This window comes from Narcine bancroftii, chromosome 1 (genome assembly GCF_036971445.1).
Source record: "Narcine bancroftii isolate sNarBan1 chromosome 1, sNarBan1.hap1, whole genome shotgun sequence".
NCBI classification, from domain to species: domain Eukaryota; kingdom Metazoa; phylum Chordata; class Chondrichthyes; order Torpediniformes; family Narcinidae; genus Narcine; species Narcine bancroftii.
Window position 1 is genome coordinate 293,626,832 of NC_091469.1, and position 21,320 is coordinate 293,648,151.

Genomic DNA, 21,320 nt, shown 5'->3' on the forward strand with positions numbered 1-21,320 from the left:
CCCCAACCCCTGTCTTGACACGGCCTCTCTAATCCTCTCAATTTGATCACACTCACTTGATCTCAACCCTTCCCAGACTGCCAGCATGCCTCACTCCCACCTGCTGCCCATCCACCATCCCAGATCATTTCTCACCCTGATCCCTGTGACTGAATGCCAGCCACGGACCACCAAACGCACCGGAGAAACTTCTGTTCACACATCCCAGGGATTTCTACCTTGAACACTGATTGTTTGACCAAATAACCCTGTTGAGAGAATGAATCCTCAGGAAAAGTGGATAAACGTCAAGTCCACAGAGTTCTGAACACTGATTCCTTTTGATTCGAAAAACTCTTTATTTAAAGTTACAGAGCATTGATGAATAGGTACATTTATAAGCTTGCAATGGTAACAGAATGAGCTTGGTAAGGCATGTTATCAAACAACACTCAATTCCATTCGGTGTCAAAGTAACCCTCTAAACAATTTATCACTGTGCCTCTAAAAATAGATTTGACTTTTGCTTGCTTAATACATGTTGTGTATAGCATTCCTTCCATATTCGACGATCAACAATAAAATTGCAAATCTAGTTGATGTTTTGAAGATGAAGATAGTTGTGAAATATAAATCGTAAATCATAGTAATGAATTTAAATAGATAGATATGAAATGTGTCCACATTTCAAATGTTTATCCACATTAGAAAGAACTGTGCTGATTTGAGCTGTATATAATCGTTTGGAGCCAGTAAATACTGAATTGTGCAAAGAGATGTTTTAATCTGCGCTGGGTAATGCTCCACCTGATTGTCCATGGCCGATTCCCTTAGGTCCAAAATTCCTTGCGTAACAAGCTGCAATTGTTTAAAAAAAAAAGTTATAATTTTGAATTAAAAGAAAAATAAAAAACTGATTACATCTGGAGATTCAGTCTGGACCCACTTTCGTGTTTCACTTGATTTCAGTATCGTGTCTCACAATAATTTGGCAGAAGGCTTCCTGATCGTGTGGGAGGCTTGGATCTGGAGCTCAGGTTGCTGATGGATCGAGCAGGAGTCTGTGCAGTCGCAGAGGCTGCAGGAATGCTGGAGGCGAATCCACAGACGCTCAGTGACTCTGAAGGGATCTCTTTTGCTTCTATTTCTCTCTTACCGTAAGGGGTGTCAGGCAACACTAATGGTGACTCTTTGTCTGCCTTACCAGTGAGCAGAAGGCAATTTTGTGTAATATATGTTCTGTACCTTTGCACGACCAGAAAGGAATCTTGAATAAGTATGCGGGACAAGTGCGTGATATTCTAGCTCAAGGATTATTGGGAAAACTTTGAAGGAAGAACAAAGGATTTGTCTTGGTAAGAGCTGGGACAAACTTGAGGATTCACTCTACTACCTGGGACTGGGCTCATGCTGTGCTGTTACGTTCCATTTGAGCTTAGGATGTGGGTTAACACCTTCAATGAATAGAGAACAGTTGTATCATGCAATGAAATGTAGAACTTGCAATTGTAGTGTTTTCATCACATTTCATTGAAATCCCTGCCACATACCACCATCATATGATTGCTTTGAAATGCGACCACTATCAGAATCAGAATTTATTGTCATGAACAAGTAATCCTGAAATTTGGTGTTTTGCGGCAGCGTCATAGAGCAAACATTCGTATCATAGCCATTTTACAACATTTCTATAAATAAAAAAAATAGTGCACAAAAAGTAAGGCAGTCTCTTTGGTTCATTGGATGTAGATGAGCATAAATGGAGCGGCCATCTTGCACATGGCATAATCTCTCCCAATGTCAGCACGATGAATGATTAATTGGGCCAGTTCTGGAAGGGTGATAGAGAGAAATGCTTTCCAGAACTGCCAAATGCATTCATGCTAAAACTGAAACCATGGGAATTTTTCACGTTCACTTGAACAAACAAGAGGAGAATCAGTTGTCCAAAAAACACTTCAAACAATGGGGAACTGATTGGTGTGACTTTGAGTCATTTATGAACAGATTTTGATGATGCTGGACCAGCAGAATTTATAATTATTGGATGTTATTTCTATTAATAAACTCCAGGGGTTTGTTAACTCAGCCTGTGGCATCACGGGCACCAGTCTTCACTCCATCGAGGATATCGACAAGAGGCAGCGCCTTAAGAAACTAGCCTCTCTCCTCATGGACCCCCACCACCCAGGCCATGCCCTCTACCCTCTGCTACTATCAGGGAGGAGATACTGTGCAGGAGCTGCACAAGGACAACTTCCACGGCCATCAAATTCCTGAATGATCAATGAACCAGAGATCCTGCCTTATTTCGACTTTTTCTTGCAATTATTTTTTTTATGAATTTTGTAAGGTGGTTTGTATGCTACAAGCATTACTTGGTGAGCCTTGGCATTTCCTATTGATTAGATGGTGGATTATCAGAGTTGTCTGCAATCTTGATTATCAGCTTACCGATGCACTGCTCGCAAAGGTGAAGATGAACTAAGAAGCTGAGTGCCATTGTCACCGCAGCATGCAAGAGTCCCACGTCAATGTCCTTTCCTCGTGCTCTGTTTGGACTTACCCTTACAAAAGATTTCTCCGTCTTTATCTGTGACGGTGGTGGATTCCAGGCTTTTGCCACAGAGCGCACAACGGAAGCAGGTTTTGTGCCAGGCCTGTGGGGGATTGAATGTTCCCAAAATGTTACCCGAATGATTGCACTTTTAGCCCGCGACAGCAACTTCTAAATGTAGGGAGGGAATATTGCAGACTAACTGGAAGGCTGCTGGAAATGTCATTACCAACAGTCATTGAGCTTTCTAGCAATTCCTGTTCTTCTTTCAGATTTTATGCATCAGCTGTGCTTTTTGTTTGGTTCAAGGAACATACAGTTGCACCTTGCCCACAGTCATACGGAGGTAAAAGGCTCCCATCCACACCTCCTTCTCCTGTTGAAATACTTGCTTCTGTTCAGTTGGTCCAACAGAAGTGATTTGTGCAAACCTCTTTTGTACTGTCTGACAGTGGGTTGTTGCATGAATATGCTGTTGATCCCCTTGAAATCTAGTGCTAGTTAATTTGGATATGCATGCAGGTCAGAGGTTCTTTGTTCATTCCTTGATAGAGTGCATTGAATTAACAACATTGAAATCTGATCATGGTCTAGGTTGAGGTTAATGCTCCTCGAGACTTCTCCAATACTATCAATGTATTCAACTGTCTCCGGGAACAGACCAGTCCCCCAACAGGAGTGAAAGATGAAAGTCTGCAGATGCTGTGACTGCAGTAAAAACACGGAAATGCTGGAGGAACTCAGCTGGTCTCGCAGCGTCCACAGGAGGTAAAAATATATCACTGATGCTGCGGGCCTGAGCTCTTCTTCCAGGTATGAGCAACCCCAGTACAAGGTTAATAGACCTTTAACCGCCTGGACTGTACCCCAGTGTTGTACAGAGACCTGTCCCCAACAATACTGCATCCTCGACATCGGAGAGACTGGGTGCAGACTGGGAGATTGCTTTGTTGAGCACCTCGGCTCTGTCCGCCTTAATAGCGTGGATCTCCCAGTGGCCACCAATTTCAATTCTCCACCCCATTCCCTTGCTGACATGTCTGTTCATGCACTGACGGACTGAGACCACCCGCAAATTGGAGGAGCAACACCTCATCTTCTGACTGTGCACCCTCCAACTGATGGCATTGACTACTCCGCTTTCTGTTCAAAACCCCTCCCCCCATCCCCATTGCCTTTTCCCCAGCTCTGTCTCTATCTGTCTGACTGTATCTCTCTCTTTTCCCTCTGTCTCCTTTCACAGAGCCAAAATCAATTCTCACCTTTCCTCATCATATCCAGTTAGCACATTTTGTTGGATTGGACTCATCCCCCTGCCTGTCTTTAGTCTGTATTTTGATGCCTTCCTGTTCTTTACTTATACCTTGAAAAAAAGGGCCAAGCCCAAAACTTTGCTAATATATTTTTAGCACCGGCTGAGTTCCTCCAGCATTCTGTGTGTTTTTCCCAATAATACTGCACCCCATTATTACACAGTGACAGTACTGTAGCCCACCAGTACTGGACCCAGAGACAGACTCGTTCCTGTCAGTCTGCTACCTGCTTTGCAGTGATAGAATTCTAAGAATCTGTGCAGTACAGTTGGACTTAAGTTGAATATGGACAGCAATGCCAATGAATAATGTGGATTTCACAAAGTTTAAGAAAGAATCGCCATTTAGATGGCAAACACAAGCAATGCGATACCGAGGTATACAACTAAATAAAAACCTCGGCCATCTATATAAACTCAATTACCATCCATTAATGAAAAAAATTACAAGACGATTTAGAGCATTGGAAAGACTTACCACTAACACTGATAGGAAGGATAAACTGTATTAAAATGAATATTTTCCCAAGGATACAATACCCATTTCAGTCATTACCAATACACCTAACAGAGAAATTCTTCAAGGAGTTAAAGAAAATAATAAGGAAATTCTTATGGAAAGGGGGGAAACCGAGGATAGCACTAGATAAATTAACAGAATGGTACAAACAAGGAGGCTTACAACTACCAAACTTTAAAAATTATTATAGAGCCGCACAATTAAGATACCTATCAGATTTTTATCAAACAAGGGAAAAACCAGATTGGACCAGATTAGAACTAGATAAAATAGGGGAGAAGATACCTGAACATATACTATATAAATGGGATGAAAAATTGGTGCAACGTAGGAATTCACCGGTATTGCATCATCTGCTCAATATTTGGAAGAAGATTCATGTAGAAAGGAATAAAACAAATTACCAACTACCAAAACTAATATTGACGCAAAATCAGCTAATCCCTTTCACAATAGATAACCTTTCCTTTAGAGAATGGGAGAGAAAAGGGATCAAAAGAATAGAAAATTGTTTTTCGGGAAATAAATTATTATCCTTTGAACAAATGAAGGATAAATATAATATAACTCATGATACAATGTTTGCATACTACCAACTGAAAACCTACTTGAAGGACAAATTGGGAAACAGTCTGAGGTTACCAGAAGGAAGCAATTTTGAATATGTGATTACAGACACAATGATAATTTAAAAAGTTGTAACAAACATGTACATCAAACTGCAAGAAAAGGAGAATGAGGAAACAAACGGTAAACTAAACAAAAATGGGAACAAGATCTAAACATAAAGATAAAGAATGAAACATGGGAGAAGCTATGATCCGGAACTATGAGAAATACAATAAACACGAGGTTACGCATGATACAATATAACTGGATACACAGGCTATACATCACACCTCAAAAGTTAAATAAATAGGACCCAACAGTATCAGACAGATGTTTTCGCTGTAAAAAGGAAACGGGAACAACAATTCATGCAATTTGGACATGTGAGAAAGTGGAAAAATTTTTGGGAAGATCTAAACCAGATATTAAATAAAATCACAAAAAGCAATATACCAAAAAACCCAGAGATCTTCCTCCTAAGTAATATAAGAAACAAAGAATTTGGACTCGATTTGGATGGAGCACAAGAAAGATTTGTTATGATAGCCTTAGCTGTAGCAAAAAAATGTATTATGTCAACCTGGAAATTAGAAGATAACTTGAGAATACAACAATGGTATATAGAAATGAATAAATGTATTCCATTAGAAAAAATAACATATAATTTAAGAAATAACATTACAATATTCGAACAAATATGGGAGCCATACATGAAACACAATAGAGAAATCCTACTGTGGACTTCCACCACCTAAAATGACAGAAGGAGAAGATAATGAAAAGAACTGACTCAGTAAAATTTCTTGTTTATTTTTATTAAGTGACAACATTGTTTAACGGGTTTAATGTATCTTATAGATTGAACTTCAAATAAATGGTGAAGGGGGTGAGGGAGGGAGGGAAGGGAGGGGGGAAAAAGGGGGAGAAAATGACACTATATATTTAAGAAGAAAAATGTCTATGTATCTTGGTCAATATGGTTTATAGTGTGAAAAATAAAAAAAAATTTTTTAAAAGTTGAATATGGACATGGATTAGGGATTGGGGCTGGGAGCTCCAAACTGGCACCACATGATCCCAGCCATCAGGTGGGCAGACAGCAAGCAGTTGATAGCCTCTTCAGCTAGCCTAGTTTTCGCACACTGTTCAGGAATTGTGGGTGTGCAGGAGATTCCTGGGATTGTAGGCAACCTGGCAACAGGGGTGCACTGAGGGGAGTGGTCAGAAGGGACTGAGGCAGTGCAGCAATTTGTAAGTCGTGGGTTCAGAGATGGGGATCCATGAGGCACGGAAGTATGTGATAGCAAAGGTGGGAATGTTAAATGGGATGCGTCCCAGGATAGGAAAGCAAGCACGGGGTAGTGAGTGAATGCCATATGGTCCAGGTTAGGATATGTGTAGCCTAGCTTTACATGAACCAATTTATATCAGGCAGAGGATTAAAAACAGTCTGAGGCGCCTGCAAGCTCACACCAAGACACAAGAGAAACTTGTCCGTGAACTACTCTTTGCAGATGATGCCGCTTTAGTTGCCCATTCAGAGCCAGCTCTTCAGCGCTTGACGTCCTGCTTTGCGGAAACTGCCAAAATGTTTGGCCTGGAAGTCAGCCTGAAGAAAAACTGAGGTCCTCCATCAGCCAGCTCCCCACCATGACTACCAGCCCCCCCACATCTCCATCGGGCACACAAAACTCAAAACGGTCAACCAGTTTACCTATCTCGGCTGCACCATTTCATCAGATGCAAGGATCGACAATGAGATAGACAACAGACTCGCCAAGGCAAATAGCGCCTTTGGAAGACTACACAAAAGAGTCTGGAAAAACAACCAACTGAAAAACCTCACAAAGATAAGTGTATACAGAGCCGTTGTCATACCCACACTCCTGTTCGGCTCCGAATCATGGGTCCTTTACCGACACCACCTACGGCTCCTAGAACGCTTCCACCAGCGTTGTCTCCGCTCCATCCTCAACATCCATTGGAGCGCTCACACCCCTAACGTCGAGGTACTCGAGATGGCAGAGGTCGACAGCATCGAGTCCACGCTGCTGAAGATCCAGCTGCGCTGGATGGGTCACGTCTCCAGAATGGAGGACCATCGCCTTCCCAAGATCGTATTATATGGCGAGCTCTCCACTGGCCACCGTGACAGAGGTGCACCAAAGAAAAGGTACAAGGACTGCCTAAAGAAATCTCTTGGTGCCTGCCACATTGACCACCGCCAGTGGGCTGATATCGCCTCAAACCGTGCATCTTGGCGCCTCACAGTTTGGCGGGCAGCAGCCTCCTTTGAAGAAGATCGCAGAGCCCACCTCACTGACAAAAGGCAAAGGAGGAAAAACCCAACACCCAACCCCAACCAACCAATTTTCCCTTGCAACCGCTGCAATCGTGTCTGCCTGTCCCGCATCGGACTGGTCAGCCACAAACGAGCCTGCAGCTGACGTGGACTTTTTACCCCCTCCATAAATCTTCGTCCGCGAAGCCAAGCCAAAGAAAGAGACTAAACATAAATGTATACGGTGAAATGTGAAAGTCTGCAGACACTGATTGTAGTAAGACACACCGAAATGCTGGATGAACTCAACTGGCCTTTCAGCATCCATTGCCAACTTTTCAGGCCTGAGCCCTTCTTCAAAGAATAAGCAAAATGAACAAAAAAAACAGGAAATATCAGAATGCAGACAATGCTGGCTGGGGGAGGAATCCAGACCAACAATGGTGTTAATTGAGAATTGATTACATCTGTATGAAAGGAGACGGTGTGGTTTTTACACATAAAGAACATAATTTATGCATCGTCAATTTTCACACACCTTCCAGAATTGGCCGTTAGGATATTGCCGTGTGTTTAGACAAAGTACCGTAGGTGCGGTACTTGCGTAGACAGAAAATGAGTCGACGTCACCCGTGACGTTGCCGTACGTGCGACGCATGTCATCAGTGACCTCATTCACCTGCGTCCGAAAAAGCCCCAAGACAGAAGAGTAAAATGGCTCTTGGTTCACAGATCCTGTTAATGCCAGCATCACTCCAGCGATTCAGTGTAGTGGTTGACTGCTGCTGGTAAGTAAATGTCACCTTGCTTCACAATTAAATCTCCTGCGTTGCAATGTCGCATGTCATATTCATTAGCGCATTGTTATGGACCACCTGCAATTCAGTTCAGACTGCAGGCAGTCCACAAAATTGTCTCAGTATGAGAGTGAGCCACTCGTTTCCGTTCCAAACTTTTTACGCAGCCTGTGATGCAAGAATTTAGCGAAAATTTCCTGTTATGCAGCAGCTGTGTAAAAACCATAAGGGAAAAGGGAGAGAGTCAGAGCTGAGGGAGGGCAAGGGGGGAAGAAGTGAAGGGGAAGTGGGGTTTAACCAAAGCCAGAGAATCTAGTGTACTCGGATCTAAATGGACATATCAGATTTTGTAAATGTAGATTCAAAGGCAATGTACAAATTAAGTAAGGTGAGAGGAGTCAAACATAAAAGTCTTCAGACACCATTCGGGGCCCCAAACAGTCCTTCCAAGTGAAGAAACATCTCCCTTGTGAATCTGTGGGAGTCATCTACTGCATCCAGTGCTCCTGTTTTGGCCTTCGTTATATCGGAGAGACTGGATGCAGACTGGGAGATCACTTCGCTGAGTGCCTTCGGTCTGACCACATCAATTACCGGGATCTCCAAGTGGCCAACCATTTCAATTCTGCACCTCACTCCCATGCTGTCCACAGTCTCATGTATTGTCAAACCAGGACAACCTGTAAATTGCAGGGAGCAACACCTAATTTTCCATCTGGACACTCTCCAACCAGATGGCAAAAACATCCATTTCTCCAGGATCTGCTAGCCTGTTCTCCCTCTCTTCCCCATCCCCTGTCTTCTCCAGATCTCCACCTCTTTCCCTCTCCATTCACAGAGCCATCCTACCCACCTCCTCCCCTCCCCCACCCCAATTTGCTGGTGTACCCTCCCTCCCTTATCCACCTATTACTTCCTGCCTGTGAGACTGTGCTCCTCACCCTACCTTCCATCCCTATCACCATTTTGTTCGGGTGCCTGTCTACCTTTTGCTTATTCCTTGATGAAGAGTTCAAGCCTGAAACAGTTATGTATCTTTGCTATTATAAACTATGCTGTTTGACCTGCTGAATTTCTCCAGCATTATGTTTTTAAATTAAGTGAGGTGTCCTGTTGTCCTTGCCACTGGCAGTCACACCCGAGCGAGAGTATCTCCAATGCTTTTTGAAATTCAATTTGCATCTAATCTTGTTGGAGACAATTTAATTTACAGACTGTGTGAAATTCACAATGTATGAAACTTACTTAAAATGCCAGATGCTAGTGAGAAAGCAGAATTTGTCTTTCTTTGTGTTGCACTCAATAAATGCTGATCTTATTGACATGCCACTGGAATTTTTTATTCAATTCATGTGCTTCATTTCTTGTCTAACTAAGAGACCTAGCCTTTCATCTGATGAGGAAGGAAACCAGGTTAATTTGGCTCTTAAAAGATGAAAATAAAGCATGTCGTGTCAAATTAACATGCAAATGAAACAGACCTATATCATGCAGCTTAACGTTTTTTAGGTGTAGAGAATCAAGTGCTTTCTAACAAAGGGAAGCACTAATTGCCTGATAACACCCAGTCTGTTCGCTTGCAGTCCCTAGTCGGGCACCATTTCGGGCACCATCTTACTTCTAAATGTATATGTGATGGAAGAATGCAAGGGAGGTTTTATAAAATTATAGGCACTTTCAGGTGCCCAAAATACCCTGATGTAAAGCTGCATATTCTACCCCTATGCGGCTGTTGGGAGGTCAACTGGATGAGCAAGAGGTTCCTCTGAGGTGCACTTTCCAACCCTCCTCCGGGAGGGATAATCGCTGGAGCAGTGAAGTCCCCCTAGGTACCTGAATGCAGCCGCTTTCATCGGCTGCTAAGGGGATGACAATCAGCTGGCGAGTGCCTGACAGCCCCCCTCCCCGCTGCCCCGGACATCAGCGCTGGGGCAGCTGGCGTGGGCTGTCAGTGCTGGGGCAGCCGGCGTGGGCTGTCAGCACTGGGGCAGCCGGTGCGGGATGTCAGCACTGACAGCCCGCGCCAGCCGTCCCAACCCTGAAAGCCTGAAGGGTCAAGAGCCGGAGTGCACACCAAGGCGCGTCCCGTGAAGCTGTCCCTTTCAGGTGGCCAGTGCTGCGCTTTTAGGTGAATGGTCACCTGAATGACCATTCCAAAGGTTTGAATCCGCTTCTGCAGGTGCATTCTAGGCAGAGAATGCACCTGAAAGCGGCTTATGAGGGGCATAGACGGTGTGGCAGCCACCACTCTTTTGCTGGAGCAACAAAGCAAGAGGAAATCTGTTTAAAATGAGTGGAGGAATGTTTAGGGGAGATGTGAGAGGTAAGCCTTTTTTTTTTACACACACAGAGGTGGATGCCTGGAATGCATTGCTAGGGGTGATGGAGAAGACTGGTACAATGGGGACATTTAAAAGACTCTTACCTAGGCACATGGATATATGAAAAAAATGGAAGGTTCTGGCTGTGAGGTTGGGAAGGATTAGACTGTTGTGGTGTAGGCTTACATGGGTTGGCACAACATTGTAGGCTGGAGGGCCTGTACTGTGTCTAATGATCTATGTTTAGCCATTTCTTCATCACCACATCTAAATCCTGTAAATCCCCAACTGTACTGTGGAAGAACCTTTGCCATAAGGACAGCAGCCATTGGAGAAGGTGGCAAATTGCCAACTTCAAGGAATGGCCTTTCCAGCGATGCCCACATCGCTGTTTAAAATGTGACGTACTACAGTTCCGATGGGTGAATGAAAATCAAGAACTGTGGATTCCGGAGGACTGAAGAAAAACAGAAACAAAACTCTCAGCAACCCAGGCAGCAACTGTGGAGAAAGAGACAGAGTTAGCATTGAAGGTCAAATATATGTTTATTTTGGAATATCGGAAGGTTATTATATCGCAGTGTTTTCCAGAGATCAGTAAAGATCTTCTAAATGTATATGTGATGGAAGAATGCAAGGGAGGTTTTCTAAAATTATAGGCACTTTCAGGTGCCCAAAATACCCTGATGTAAAGCTGCATATTCTACCCCTATGCGGCTGTTGGGAGGTCAACTGGATGAGCAGGAGGTGCCTCTGAGGTGCACTTTCCAACCCTCCTCCGGGAGGGATAATCGCTGGAGCACTGAAGTCCCCCTAGGTACCTGAATGCAGCCGCTGAAAGTGGCATTTCTTGATGTAGGTGGAACAAACATCAAAATTTGGAAATGAAAAGATCTGCAATGGTAAAAGGGGAAAGAGAACGATCAAGAGTGTGTAACAGGTTGACAGAGTAGGCAGACAGGCAGCAGATCAAGCTTCCATGGGGAAGATCAGGAGGCAATGCATTCGAAAGGGAACTGTTGTATTAGAGAATTGGGAACAGAGATACAAACCATTGGAGGTAAAATCAAGGCAAAGGGACGCTGAGCGAGAAGGAGAAATGCAAGAAAGTGATATAAAACACAGGTTCAGCCGCAACTGGAATATTGACTCGTATGCTGTTAAAAGAGTTAAAAAAAGCACTAGATTAGTTCTGGAGATGATCAACATCAGTTTTGAATCAGAAAAAATTGAGAAGTTGATCATTAAAAGAGTTGAAAATCGTCACAGATCTAGACAAATAAGTAAAGATAGTTTGAATTGGCGGAAGGTTGAAGATTATTTGGCAAACAAATCAAACGGAGATGCAAGGAAGGTGGAGTAATGATGCAATAATCTTCCTGAAAAGATTGTAGATGTCCAAAAAAAAAGATGAGCTCAGTGAAGGATAAAAGATTGCAGGGTAATGAAATGTGCTGTTCTAACAAAATTCCATTACCAACTCCGAGGGTTAAATAGCTTCCTTTCATTTTGTTGGTATTTTATTCCAGGAGTTGGTCTTGATGGACCCAGCAAATTTCCTTTGAGGCCCCAGCAAAGAGCATTCTTATTCAAAGCCTGTGGGGCTTGGCTCAGAACAAATTGTGAAAATGAAACGATGTGCTTAGAGCATCTACTCCAATGCAAACAGATTCAGGTGGAGAACAGATGCATTTTTAAATCAGGAACTTCATCATTTCATTCCACAGCAGTCAAACTAATTTTGGGGAGTGTGATTATATGAACCAGAAGGCCTGGATTTTTCTGGGAGGATTGAAAGATTTTTACAGACACTGTAATCTTCTTATCTGGACTTGTACTGCTGAAACTCTTCCCCAGCCATTTTCAAACTTTATTTCACTATGACCCCCTCAGGACTCTGCTCAAAATTTATGAGCCCCCTTCCCTGTGAAGCAGTCAAGTTTCTTACGTACTTCTCGCCTACCAACGACATAAAGAATATTTTATGATTTCAGTCCGTGGCCCCACTTAAATGTACTGTGGCTGCCATGGGGGACTGTACGCTGTGTCCCTCCCCCCATCTCATTGAGAATGGCTACTCTACATCACCCTCCTGATGTTCTCCCTTGTTCCGCTCAAAGCATAGGGTGCCAATCTTCTCACACTGGGCAATGACGCACAGCCCCCAAAGACTTTCCATTCATGACATAAACTTGGATATTTAATTCATTTGCCTCCAGCACACTCTATGGATTTTGTTGCTTGTATTCTTTCAAAGGGGAAGATAGGTTGGTGGATAATCGCAGGATATTTAACTCTGTGGCAGAAAGCAAATTATGATCACAAAGAACCACAAAGGAAAGCTTTTTTTTAAATGTAGGATTTTAAAGACACTTCGTGAAAGGGGAGTGGAATCAAATTCATTTGTGGCTTTCCAGAAGGAATTGGATTAATAGTGGAAAAAATACAATGATGTTTCCCTTGGTGGGCAAATCCAGGACATAAAGGCACATTCTTAGAATTAGAGGGTACCTATTTAAAACAGAGATGAGGTGAAATTTCTTGAGCCAGAGGGTCAGGATTTGTGGAATTTGTTGCCACATGCAGCTGTGGAGGGCCGATCACAGGGGGAGCTTAAGGGGGAGATTGATAGGTATCTAATTAGTCAAGGTATCAAGGGATATGGGTAAAAAACCCGAACTTGCAACTAGGTGTGAGAACAGTTTAGCCCAGGGTGGATTTGCAGAGCAGACTCGATGGGCCAAATGGCCTACTTCTGTTCCTTTTTCTTGTGAAGTCAGACAATTTAATTACATTGAAGTGAAATTATAAAGTAAGATAGTGAGTCATAAATGACCCCCATAACATCTGGAATCTTGTATCTGAATTATTAACTGAATAATGAATCTTTTCCACATTCAAACAGGACATGATGTCACCCAACCACTGATCATGAGTGGGTGGGGAAGCATCCTCCCATTTAAGTAAAATCGCACCCCTCGCCAAAAAAAAGAAATAGCACGACTGAATCAGAGATAATTATTCCCTCCCATTGTACCAAAAAGGGCCACCAAAGGGTTCGGTGTCAAATCTATATTGAATATTTTTGATATAGTATTGAAAACCTCTCTCCAGTATTTTTCTAGACTTGGACAAGTCCAGAACATATGGATTAATGACATTTCCTCACTCTTACACGTGTCACACCAGGGAGTCATATCGGAATAAAAGCAAGACAATTTAGCCTTAAACAAATGTGCTCTATGTACCACTTTGAAATGTAATAGACAATGTTGAGCACATAATGAAGAGCTCTTAACCAACTTAAGGATTGTGTCCCAATCCACATCCAATATAGTCAAATTTAAATCCTGTTCCCAAGCATTTTTAATTTTAATTAATGGTCTGATTTAAACATTACAATTTATTATAAATAAAAGATATTAAACCTTTAAAAGGAGGCATTAAGCCAAAAAAAAACTCATCTACAAAATTTGATTCAGACTCTCTTGGAAAATTATAAACTTGTGATTCAAGAAAATGCTGGACTTGCAAATATGGAAGAACTGAGATTTGGGCATTAAATTTAGATTTGGACAAGTTGAATGAACAGTGGAGGAAGAATTTATGTGATCACGAGTTGGAGGCACGAAAGATTGCAGATGGAGGGAAACACGACAGTCTACAGATGCTGTGATTGTAGCAAACACACAGAAATGCTGGAGGAACTCAGCAGGTCTCGCAATGTCCGCAGGAGGTAAAGGTGTACTACCAATGTTTTGGCCCTAAACCCTTTGTCAAGCTATGAACAAAAAGCAGACAGGTGCCTAAAGGGAAGAAAAGCACAGGCCAACAGGCGAAAATCAATAATTGGACATAGATAGGACAGGAGTGGAAAGGTGAGAACTGATCGAGGGAAGGGGTGGCTATGTGAATGGAGAGCTGGAGGAAAGGGAGAGAGAGAGGAAAATTGAGACTTGGGGAAAGGGAAAGAGAGTGGCGGGGTGGGGGGATGGAAACCGGAGAAGTTGACATTAATGCTCTCCGGTTGGAGAGTGCCCAAATGGAAGATGAGGTGTTGTTCCTCCAATTTGCAAGTGGCCCCAGTCTGGCAGTGCATGAGACCATGGACAGAATGTCGTCAAGGGAATAGGGTGGGGAATTGAAGTAGGTAGCCACTGGGAGATCCCCGTTATTGTGGCGGACAGAGCCGTGCTGCTCAACAAAGTTATTTCCTATTCTGCATCTAGTCTCCTCGACGTAGAGGAGACCACTATGGAACATGTGATGGAGTTAATAACTCCTGCAGATTCTCAAGGGAAGTGTTGCTTGATTTCGAAGAACTGTTTGGTGCTCTAAATGCTAAAGAGGGAGGAGGTGTGGGCGCAGGTGTAGCATTTCATGCTGTCATGGTGGGGGGGGAGGGTGGAGGTGCCAAGGGGGTGATTCATGGGAAGGGAGGAGTAGACGAGGGAGTCACGGAGGGATTGGTCCCTGTGGAAGGCAGAGAGTGAGAGGAAGAGATGCCAGAATCTTGATTAAAAAACATTGCTGGAGGAACTCAAAAGGTCAAGAAAGATCAGTAGGGGAAAATGAACGGTTAATATTTTGCATTGGAACCCTTCATCGAGAGCCTTTATGATGTTTTACCCAGATTTCTTCCAGTAGATTTTTTTTCATCCCTCAAGATACTATCCGAATTGTTCTCTCTTCCTACCTTTGGTTTTTTTTTAACATTCCCCAGTGTAATTTGGTGCAGGTGATATATACCCATCCGACAAACACACTCGAACAGTTGCAGCAGTAATCTCCAAAGCAGGAAGCAGGAAAGCAGCATAACCTTTCCCCAGAGGCCATGGTTTGGATTAGGTATTAAGACAGATGTTGAGCCTGTTGTGAGTAGCTCACTAAATCCAGGAACACTAGGTACACAAAGAGAAACCACACAAAACGAGTTTCTTTTTTAAATGTGACAATTGGGAAAAGAATGCAGCAAATCGACTGGAAAATGTAGAACAGAGGGGTTCAGAGGTGATGGGACCTAACTGCTGGAAAGAATGCTTCTTTGAAACCTTTTCTTTGTACCTCAGAACACATGAGAATAAACATAAACTTGATAACTTGAAAGTCAAATGCAAACATAGAACTTCCTTGAAGATTACTTTGAATAACCTTCTTTGTTGATGCTTTGGAGAGGGTGTAGAGGAGATTTACCAGGGTGTGGCCTAGATTGGAGAACATGTCACATGAAGCAAGGTTAGTGCTTTTCTCGTTGGAGTGACGAAGGATGAGAGGTGTTAAATAAGACAATGAGGGGGCGAGATCGGGTGAACAGCCCACACCTTATTCCTGAGGTGACAATCGTATATACCAGAGGAGATTGATTTAAGGTGTGTGGAGGAAAGTTCAGACGAGATGGCAGAGGTAAGTTTTTTTACTCTGAGAATGGTGGGTACCTCGAATGCTTTGCTGGGAATGGTGGCGGAGGCTGGTACAATAAGGACATTCAAAGACCAAAAGACTCTCCGATGGATATAGGAAAAAAAATAGAAGGTTGTGGGCAAAATTAGATTGTTGTGGAATAGATTTCCATAGGTCAGGACAACATCGTGGGCTGAAAGGTCTGCACTTTGCTGTAATGTTCATTGTTCTCTTTGAATGAGGCAGGATGGACATCCTTAATCTGGTTTCTCTTATCTCTTGCTTGAGTACATCAGCACAAAAACAGTAGGTTTGTTATTTTTTTTCGTACCTTTCCTCCTCCAATCACCTTCTCAGCTGCGTAAACTGACTGACTGCATCGTGGACACTTGTCAGCACCGCCAAACTTTTGTGAAAATTTGGAAGAGCTAGGGTTTGGAGACTGACGAGGTTTTGTCCTTGGAAAAAGAAATAAAGGAGGATAAAGACACTGAATAAAAATTTGTCTAATGTATACATTAAGTCAGATGGGCATCATATATTAAAATGGACGAGGCAGAGGCCAAGAGTTTCGCAATCTCCCAATATCCATCTTTACACGTAGGGTGGCAGAGTAACACATTATTACCGCACCAACAATGATATGAAGGACCAGATTTTTCAGATTTATTGTCAAGAGTACATACATGACATAATATACGACCCTTTGATTCATTTTCCTGTGGAAATCACCACTTATTGGTAGTGCAAAAAAAACCATACTCAATGCACTCATGACTGTGTAATACAAAGAGAAAAAAAAATCAATAAAATGCAAAAGTAAGAGTCCTTAAATGAGTCTCTGATTGAGTTTGTTGTTGAGGAGTCTGATGGTGGAGGGGGAGCATTGTGGGTTTCTGTCAGGTGCCCTAATTTCCTCTCATGATCCAAAGACATACGGGGTTAGGATGTTAATGAGTCACACAGGTGTATTTGGGCGGCACAGATTCATGGGATGGAAGGGCCTGTTCCTGCGCTGTATCTAAATTAAAGGTAAATTTACACACAGATTGTTTTTGAATAGAATGTCTTGCATAACATTTCAAAGATTGCCTGGATTTGCGACAACATTGGCCATCTCCCGTAAATTTATTTTTTAATATGTTATAATATTTATTAATGAGAGTAATAGGTATAAATTTCTCCTGAATGACTAAAATTATCCTGATCTGTCTGTATTTTTCAATTTGTGGTGATAGTGAATCAAATGTGCCTACATATGATTTGGGTTAAAATGTAGAGAAAAGTTCCTGACTCTTCTCAACATAATGGTCCATTCCAGGAACCAGCATGTGGCACTAGCACTGGATTTCATATCAACAAAGGTAAAATGGCCAATTGGTTCTTGATTCACCAGCAAATGCTTGGGTGGACTTTGAGAACAGTGTTGGTACCTCTTGAAATACACCCAGATTTTCAAGGATACTTACTTAGTCTGAAAGCATCTTGAAGTGTACCCATTGCCAGAATAAGGTCTCCCAGCTGTTCGCATTACAGTTCTTGCTCAACTTTGTGAATAAGCAACAAAACTTGAATGTGCACACTCAGAACACCCAAAATTGGTGGGAAAGTGGAGTGTAAAGAAGCTTATCTAAGATTACAACAGACCAAGATCAATTGGGAAAGGTATGGTAGATAGAATTCAACTTGGGGAAGAGGGGTGTTACATTTTGTGATATTAAACCAGGGTAAAACATGGCTGAGCCCTGGAGAATGTCAGTGAACAACGACATCTAGAACAGCCATTCTCACCTAGGACTCTGCTCAAAGTTTATGGGCCCCCTTCCCTGTGGATGCCATGGGTGCTCTGTGGCTAGTGAGGGATTACTTAAGGTGGTATGTGAGTGGGGGAAAAAAAGGTTGAGAACCACTGTCTTAGGCCAACTTGCACTCATTGGGTGGGGCAAAGAGCGCAAGAGTGAGATGTTGTGCTCCAAGAGTGCAAGTCTTTGGTGAGACCAGACATGGAGTATTGTTTGCACTCAGGTCACCCAGCTGTAGAGAAGGTGTCACTAAGATGGAAAGGATAAGAAAATATTCGCAAGGACGTTGCCAGATTGCATGGCTTGAGTTATAAGGAGAGGTTGGTTGGCTGAAACAGTATTTCCTGTATTCCAAACATGGCCAAACCAATGCTTTATGAAGTTATGTAACATGAAGTCCCAGGTCCTCTATTCTGTGCCTCAAGTCTTGACGGCAAGCATCCCGTATGCCTTCTTCACCTGCCTCACTCCCTGATTGACATGTTTAGTGACTGCTTGTTGTGGATATACCAGCATAGTCTGGGATTTTAATACTGAATTACAAAAGAGAATTGTGAATTAGATTGGCTAGATTCTTCTTTTTCTTTGGCTTGGCTTCGCGGACGAAGATTTATGGAGGGGTAATGTCCATGTCAGCTGCAGGCTCGTTTGTGGCTGACAAGTCCGATGCGGGACAGGCAGACACGGTTGCAGCGGTTGCAAGGGAAAATTGGTTGGTTGGGGTTGGGTGTTGGGTTTTTCCTCCTTTGTCTTTTGTCAGTGAGTTGGGCTCTGCAGTCTTCTTCAAAGGAGGTTGCTGCCTGCCGAAATGTGAGGCGCCAAGATGCACGGTTTGAGGTGATATCAGCCCACTGGCGGTGGTCAATGTGGCAGGCACCAAGAGATTTCTTTAGGCAGTCCTTGTACCTCTTCTTTGGTGCACCTCTGTCTCAGTGGCCAGTGGAGAGCTCGCCAATGGTTACAATAAATGTAACCCAAATGTTGATGCCTATGTCTAAAGGATCTTTAATGAGGAATTTTATGACGTACTCAAAATTACAAGGTCCTTATGATGTGCGTCTTCCTTGCAAATATGATCAAAGTTGTGAACCAGAAACAATGCAACATTCACGAATATTTTCAAGCACTTACTCCACAGGCTGGATGGGTTGATTCTCCCCGGCTTCAGAGCTGAGCGTTCCAGCACCTTGACCGTAGCCATAACCCTTGGGGCCATACCTCTTGCCGTAGCAAGACTTGCAATAGATTTCAGCTTCATGGGCAGCAACTGTGGTGCTGTCCAGAGCTTTTCTACAGGTCACTAGAACGGGGAGCAAGAGAAAGGAAATGGCAGTCTTATTTTACAAAATGCCTGAATGACCAAAAAAAATCTAGTCTGCAAGCTAAATCAATACACGTGTCTTAAGTTAAATGTTTAAAGCCACATAGATACAGATAAATGTTCAAATAAATGTCAAGAATCTAAACATTCACTCAGCAGCTAGAAAAGGCACATTCTGATTGAGTAGGAGTTGCATGGGACTGTTCCTAGGAATATCTAGGATTGACCACACATTGGTGCTCTCCCAGAACTGGGGACCGAAATATAGTTTAAATTCACTCCATACTCTTCCAAACAGGCATTCCTTTGGTACTCAAAGCAAAACTTGCATGCAGGCAATTCAGTAATGAAGCACCTATTTTTTAAGATGCAAGTCTTTTAGAGATAATAGCCCAAACCTTGGCTCTTGAGGCACTGAACCCTTTCATTTTCTTCATGTGGCACATTCAGAATAGTTATTGAGCATCTGACCTTTTTTGCTAGTTTAATATTTGCTCCAAGATCAGAACCACTTAAGAAGGGTTTGAAACCACAATGGGACTGTTGTGGACCATTGCTGTAAACAGCACAGAGGTTACATTTAGCTGGGGCTAAATCTGTGCATAGAATATCTTGCCAGTACCCTTTATCTGGAACCAAGCAGGTTTCAACTGGTTTCCCTTCAACATCCCAAGGATGAGCTGCTCATTTAATTAGCGCATGTTAATTATCCCTGGTGTATCTCAGTGGCAAAAAAAGGTAATGGATAGGCAAGTAAAAAAGAATAAGATGCAGGGTAACAGGGTTAATACGGAGGAGGGAAATGGAGCTGGCAGGATTGGTTTGTGGAAAATCAACATGAATCCAATGGCCAGAGTTGTATCCTTCTGAGGCATGAGAAAGATGTTACCAGGACTAACGGGCTTGAGTTATAAGGAGGTTGGACAGGCTAGGGCTTTTCTCCCTGCAGCAAGAGGCTGAGGAGTGACCTTATAAAGCCATGAGGAACTATGACAAGTTAAATAGTCACACCCTTTTCCCAAGGCCAGTGGAGGGCATAGATTGAAGGCGAGAGAGGAAAGTTTCAAAACGGACCTGAGGGTTACCTTTTCTTACACAGGAGATGGTAAGTTTGTGGAATGAGCTTCCAGAGGAAGATGTAAAGGTGGGGAACATTGGTAACATTTAAAGGACATTCTTGTCAGGTACTGGTAGAAACTTTAGAGTGACGTGCACCAAATGCAGCAAATAGGACTAGTTCGGGAAGGCACTTTGGTTGGCATGAACAGGTTGGGGTGAAGGGCTTGCTTTCCATGCTGCTGAACTCCATGAGTTTAAAACATAATATTAGTTGCTGGTTGAAGCAAAGATCGTACCTGTAGCTCGCGCGAGATCAGCAAAACTACATGTGAAGTGTTAAGTACCAATGGGAACTGATATTTTCAAGTCACATTTAGCCGAGAAGATCAAACACCAACTTCCCCAATATCTTTTTTGTGTACAGAGAGATCTGGACTTTGAACCTAAACCATAAACTGAGCATGCAGGTTATCGTTTAATGTGAGTTTGTGTCAAGTCCTCCCCTTAACTACGACAAATTTGAGTAAATCTAAAAATCACGAATCCTGCAGAGCATCAGAGAGCAAATTGGAACAATTTATTATTGGAAATCACTTAAAGGAAGACAACAAACTGATAAACCCAGAGTACATGCATATGTCACAAAACAAAACATTAATGCTGAGGAAAAATATAACTTGGCTTGCAATTTTTTTAAATCACCACATCAAGTCTCACCAGAATGTCCTTCAGCCAGTGCTGATTGAACATTACACAATAAATAAATAAAATGTGGTTGCCTTGCAGAGAATTTTCAATTTTACTTCGATATTTTAAGTTCATACTAGCGTTTCAGGAGCATTAAAACCAAGGACATCACAGCCCAATACAGGCCCTTCGGCCCATGAGGTTGTGCCAACCTATATGAATCTACTCAATGGTCTAAATCAGTGGTTTTCAAACTGCCCCCTAAACTCACATTCCACCTTAAGCAATCCCTAGGCCGTAGTGCTCTGTGATTAGTAAGGGATTGCTTAAGGTGGTATGTGGGTTGAAAGAAAAAGTTTAAAAAACACTGTTTTAATTGTACCTAATTGGCTTGTTATGTGCACCGTATCTCAACTCCAAAGGAAATGGGCCAATGACAATTTTTCTCAAGCAAAATATTTCAGTAACAATTGGGTCAAGAGTAGTGACATTAAGCAATCCCTTACCAATCACAGAGCACTTATGGCCTAGGGATTGCTTAAAGTTGAATGAGAGTTTAAGGGGCAGTTTGAAAACCACTGATCCTTCTAAACCTTCTTCCTCCTCCAACCCATAATCCTCTATTTTTTTCACATCCACGTGCCTGTCTAAGAGCTTTGAAATATTCCTATTGTA

At 42.6% G+C, this 21,320-nt stretch overlaps 1 protein-coding gene across 4 annotated transcripts in view; it reads right to left on the reverse strand.

The window, feature by feature from the left end:
• Positions 1-318: 318 nt before the first annotated feature.
• The window catches only part of csrp3 (cysteine and glycine-rich protein 3 (cardiac LIM protein)), a 41,967-nt gene continuing 20,965 nt past the window's right edge, over positions 319-21,320 (reverse strand). For 2 of the 4 annotated variants that reach the window (XM_069904743.1, XM_069904753.1), the window contains 4 exons: positions 18,710-18,878; positions 16,108-16,234; positions 2,546-2,639; positions 673-837 (listed from right to left, as the gene is read on the reverse strand). In XM_069904743.1, the coding sequence (XP_069760844.1) occupies positions 761-837; positions 2,546-2,639; positions 16,108-16,234; positions 18,710-18,878 (467 nt within the window). In that variant the 3' untranslated portion in view covers positions 673-760. Of the gene's footprint in view, positions 838-2,545; positions 2,640-10,897; positions 11,271-16,107; positions 16,235-18,709; positions 18,879-21,320 lie in introns of those variants that run through there. The other 2 variants (XM_069904760.1, XM_069904768.1) reach the window with 2 other exon arrangements.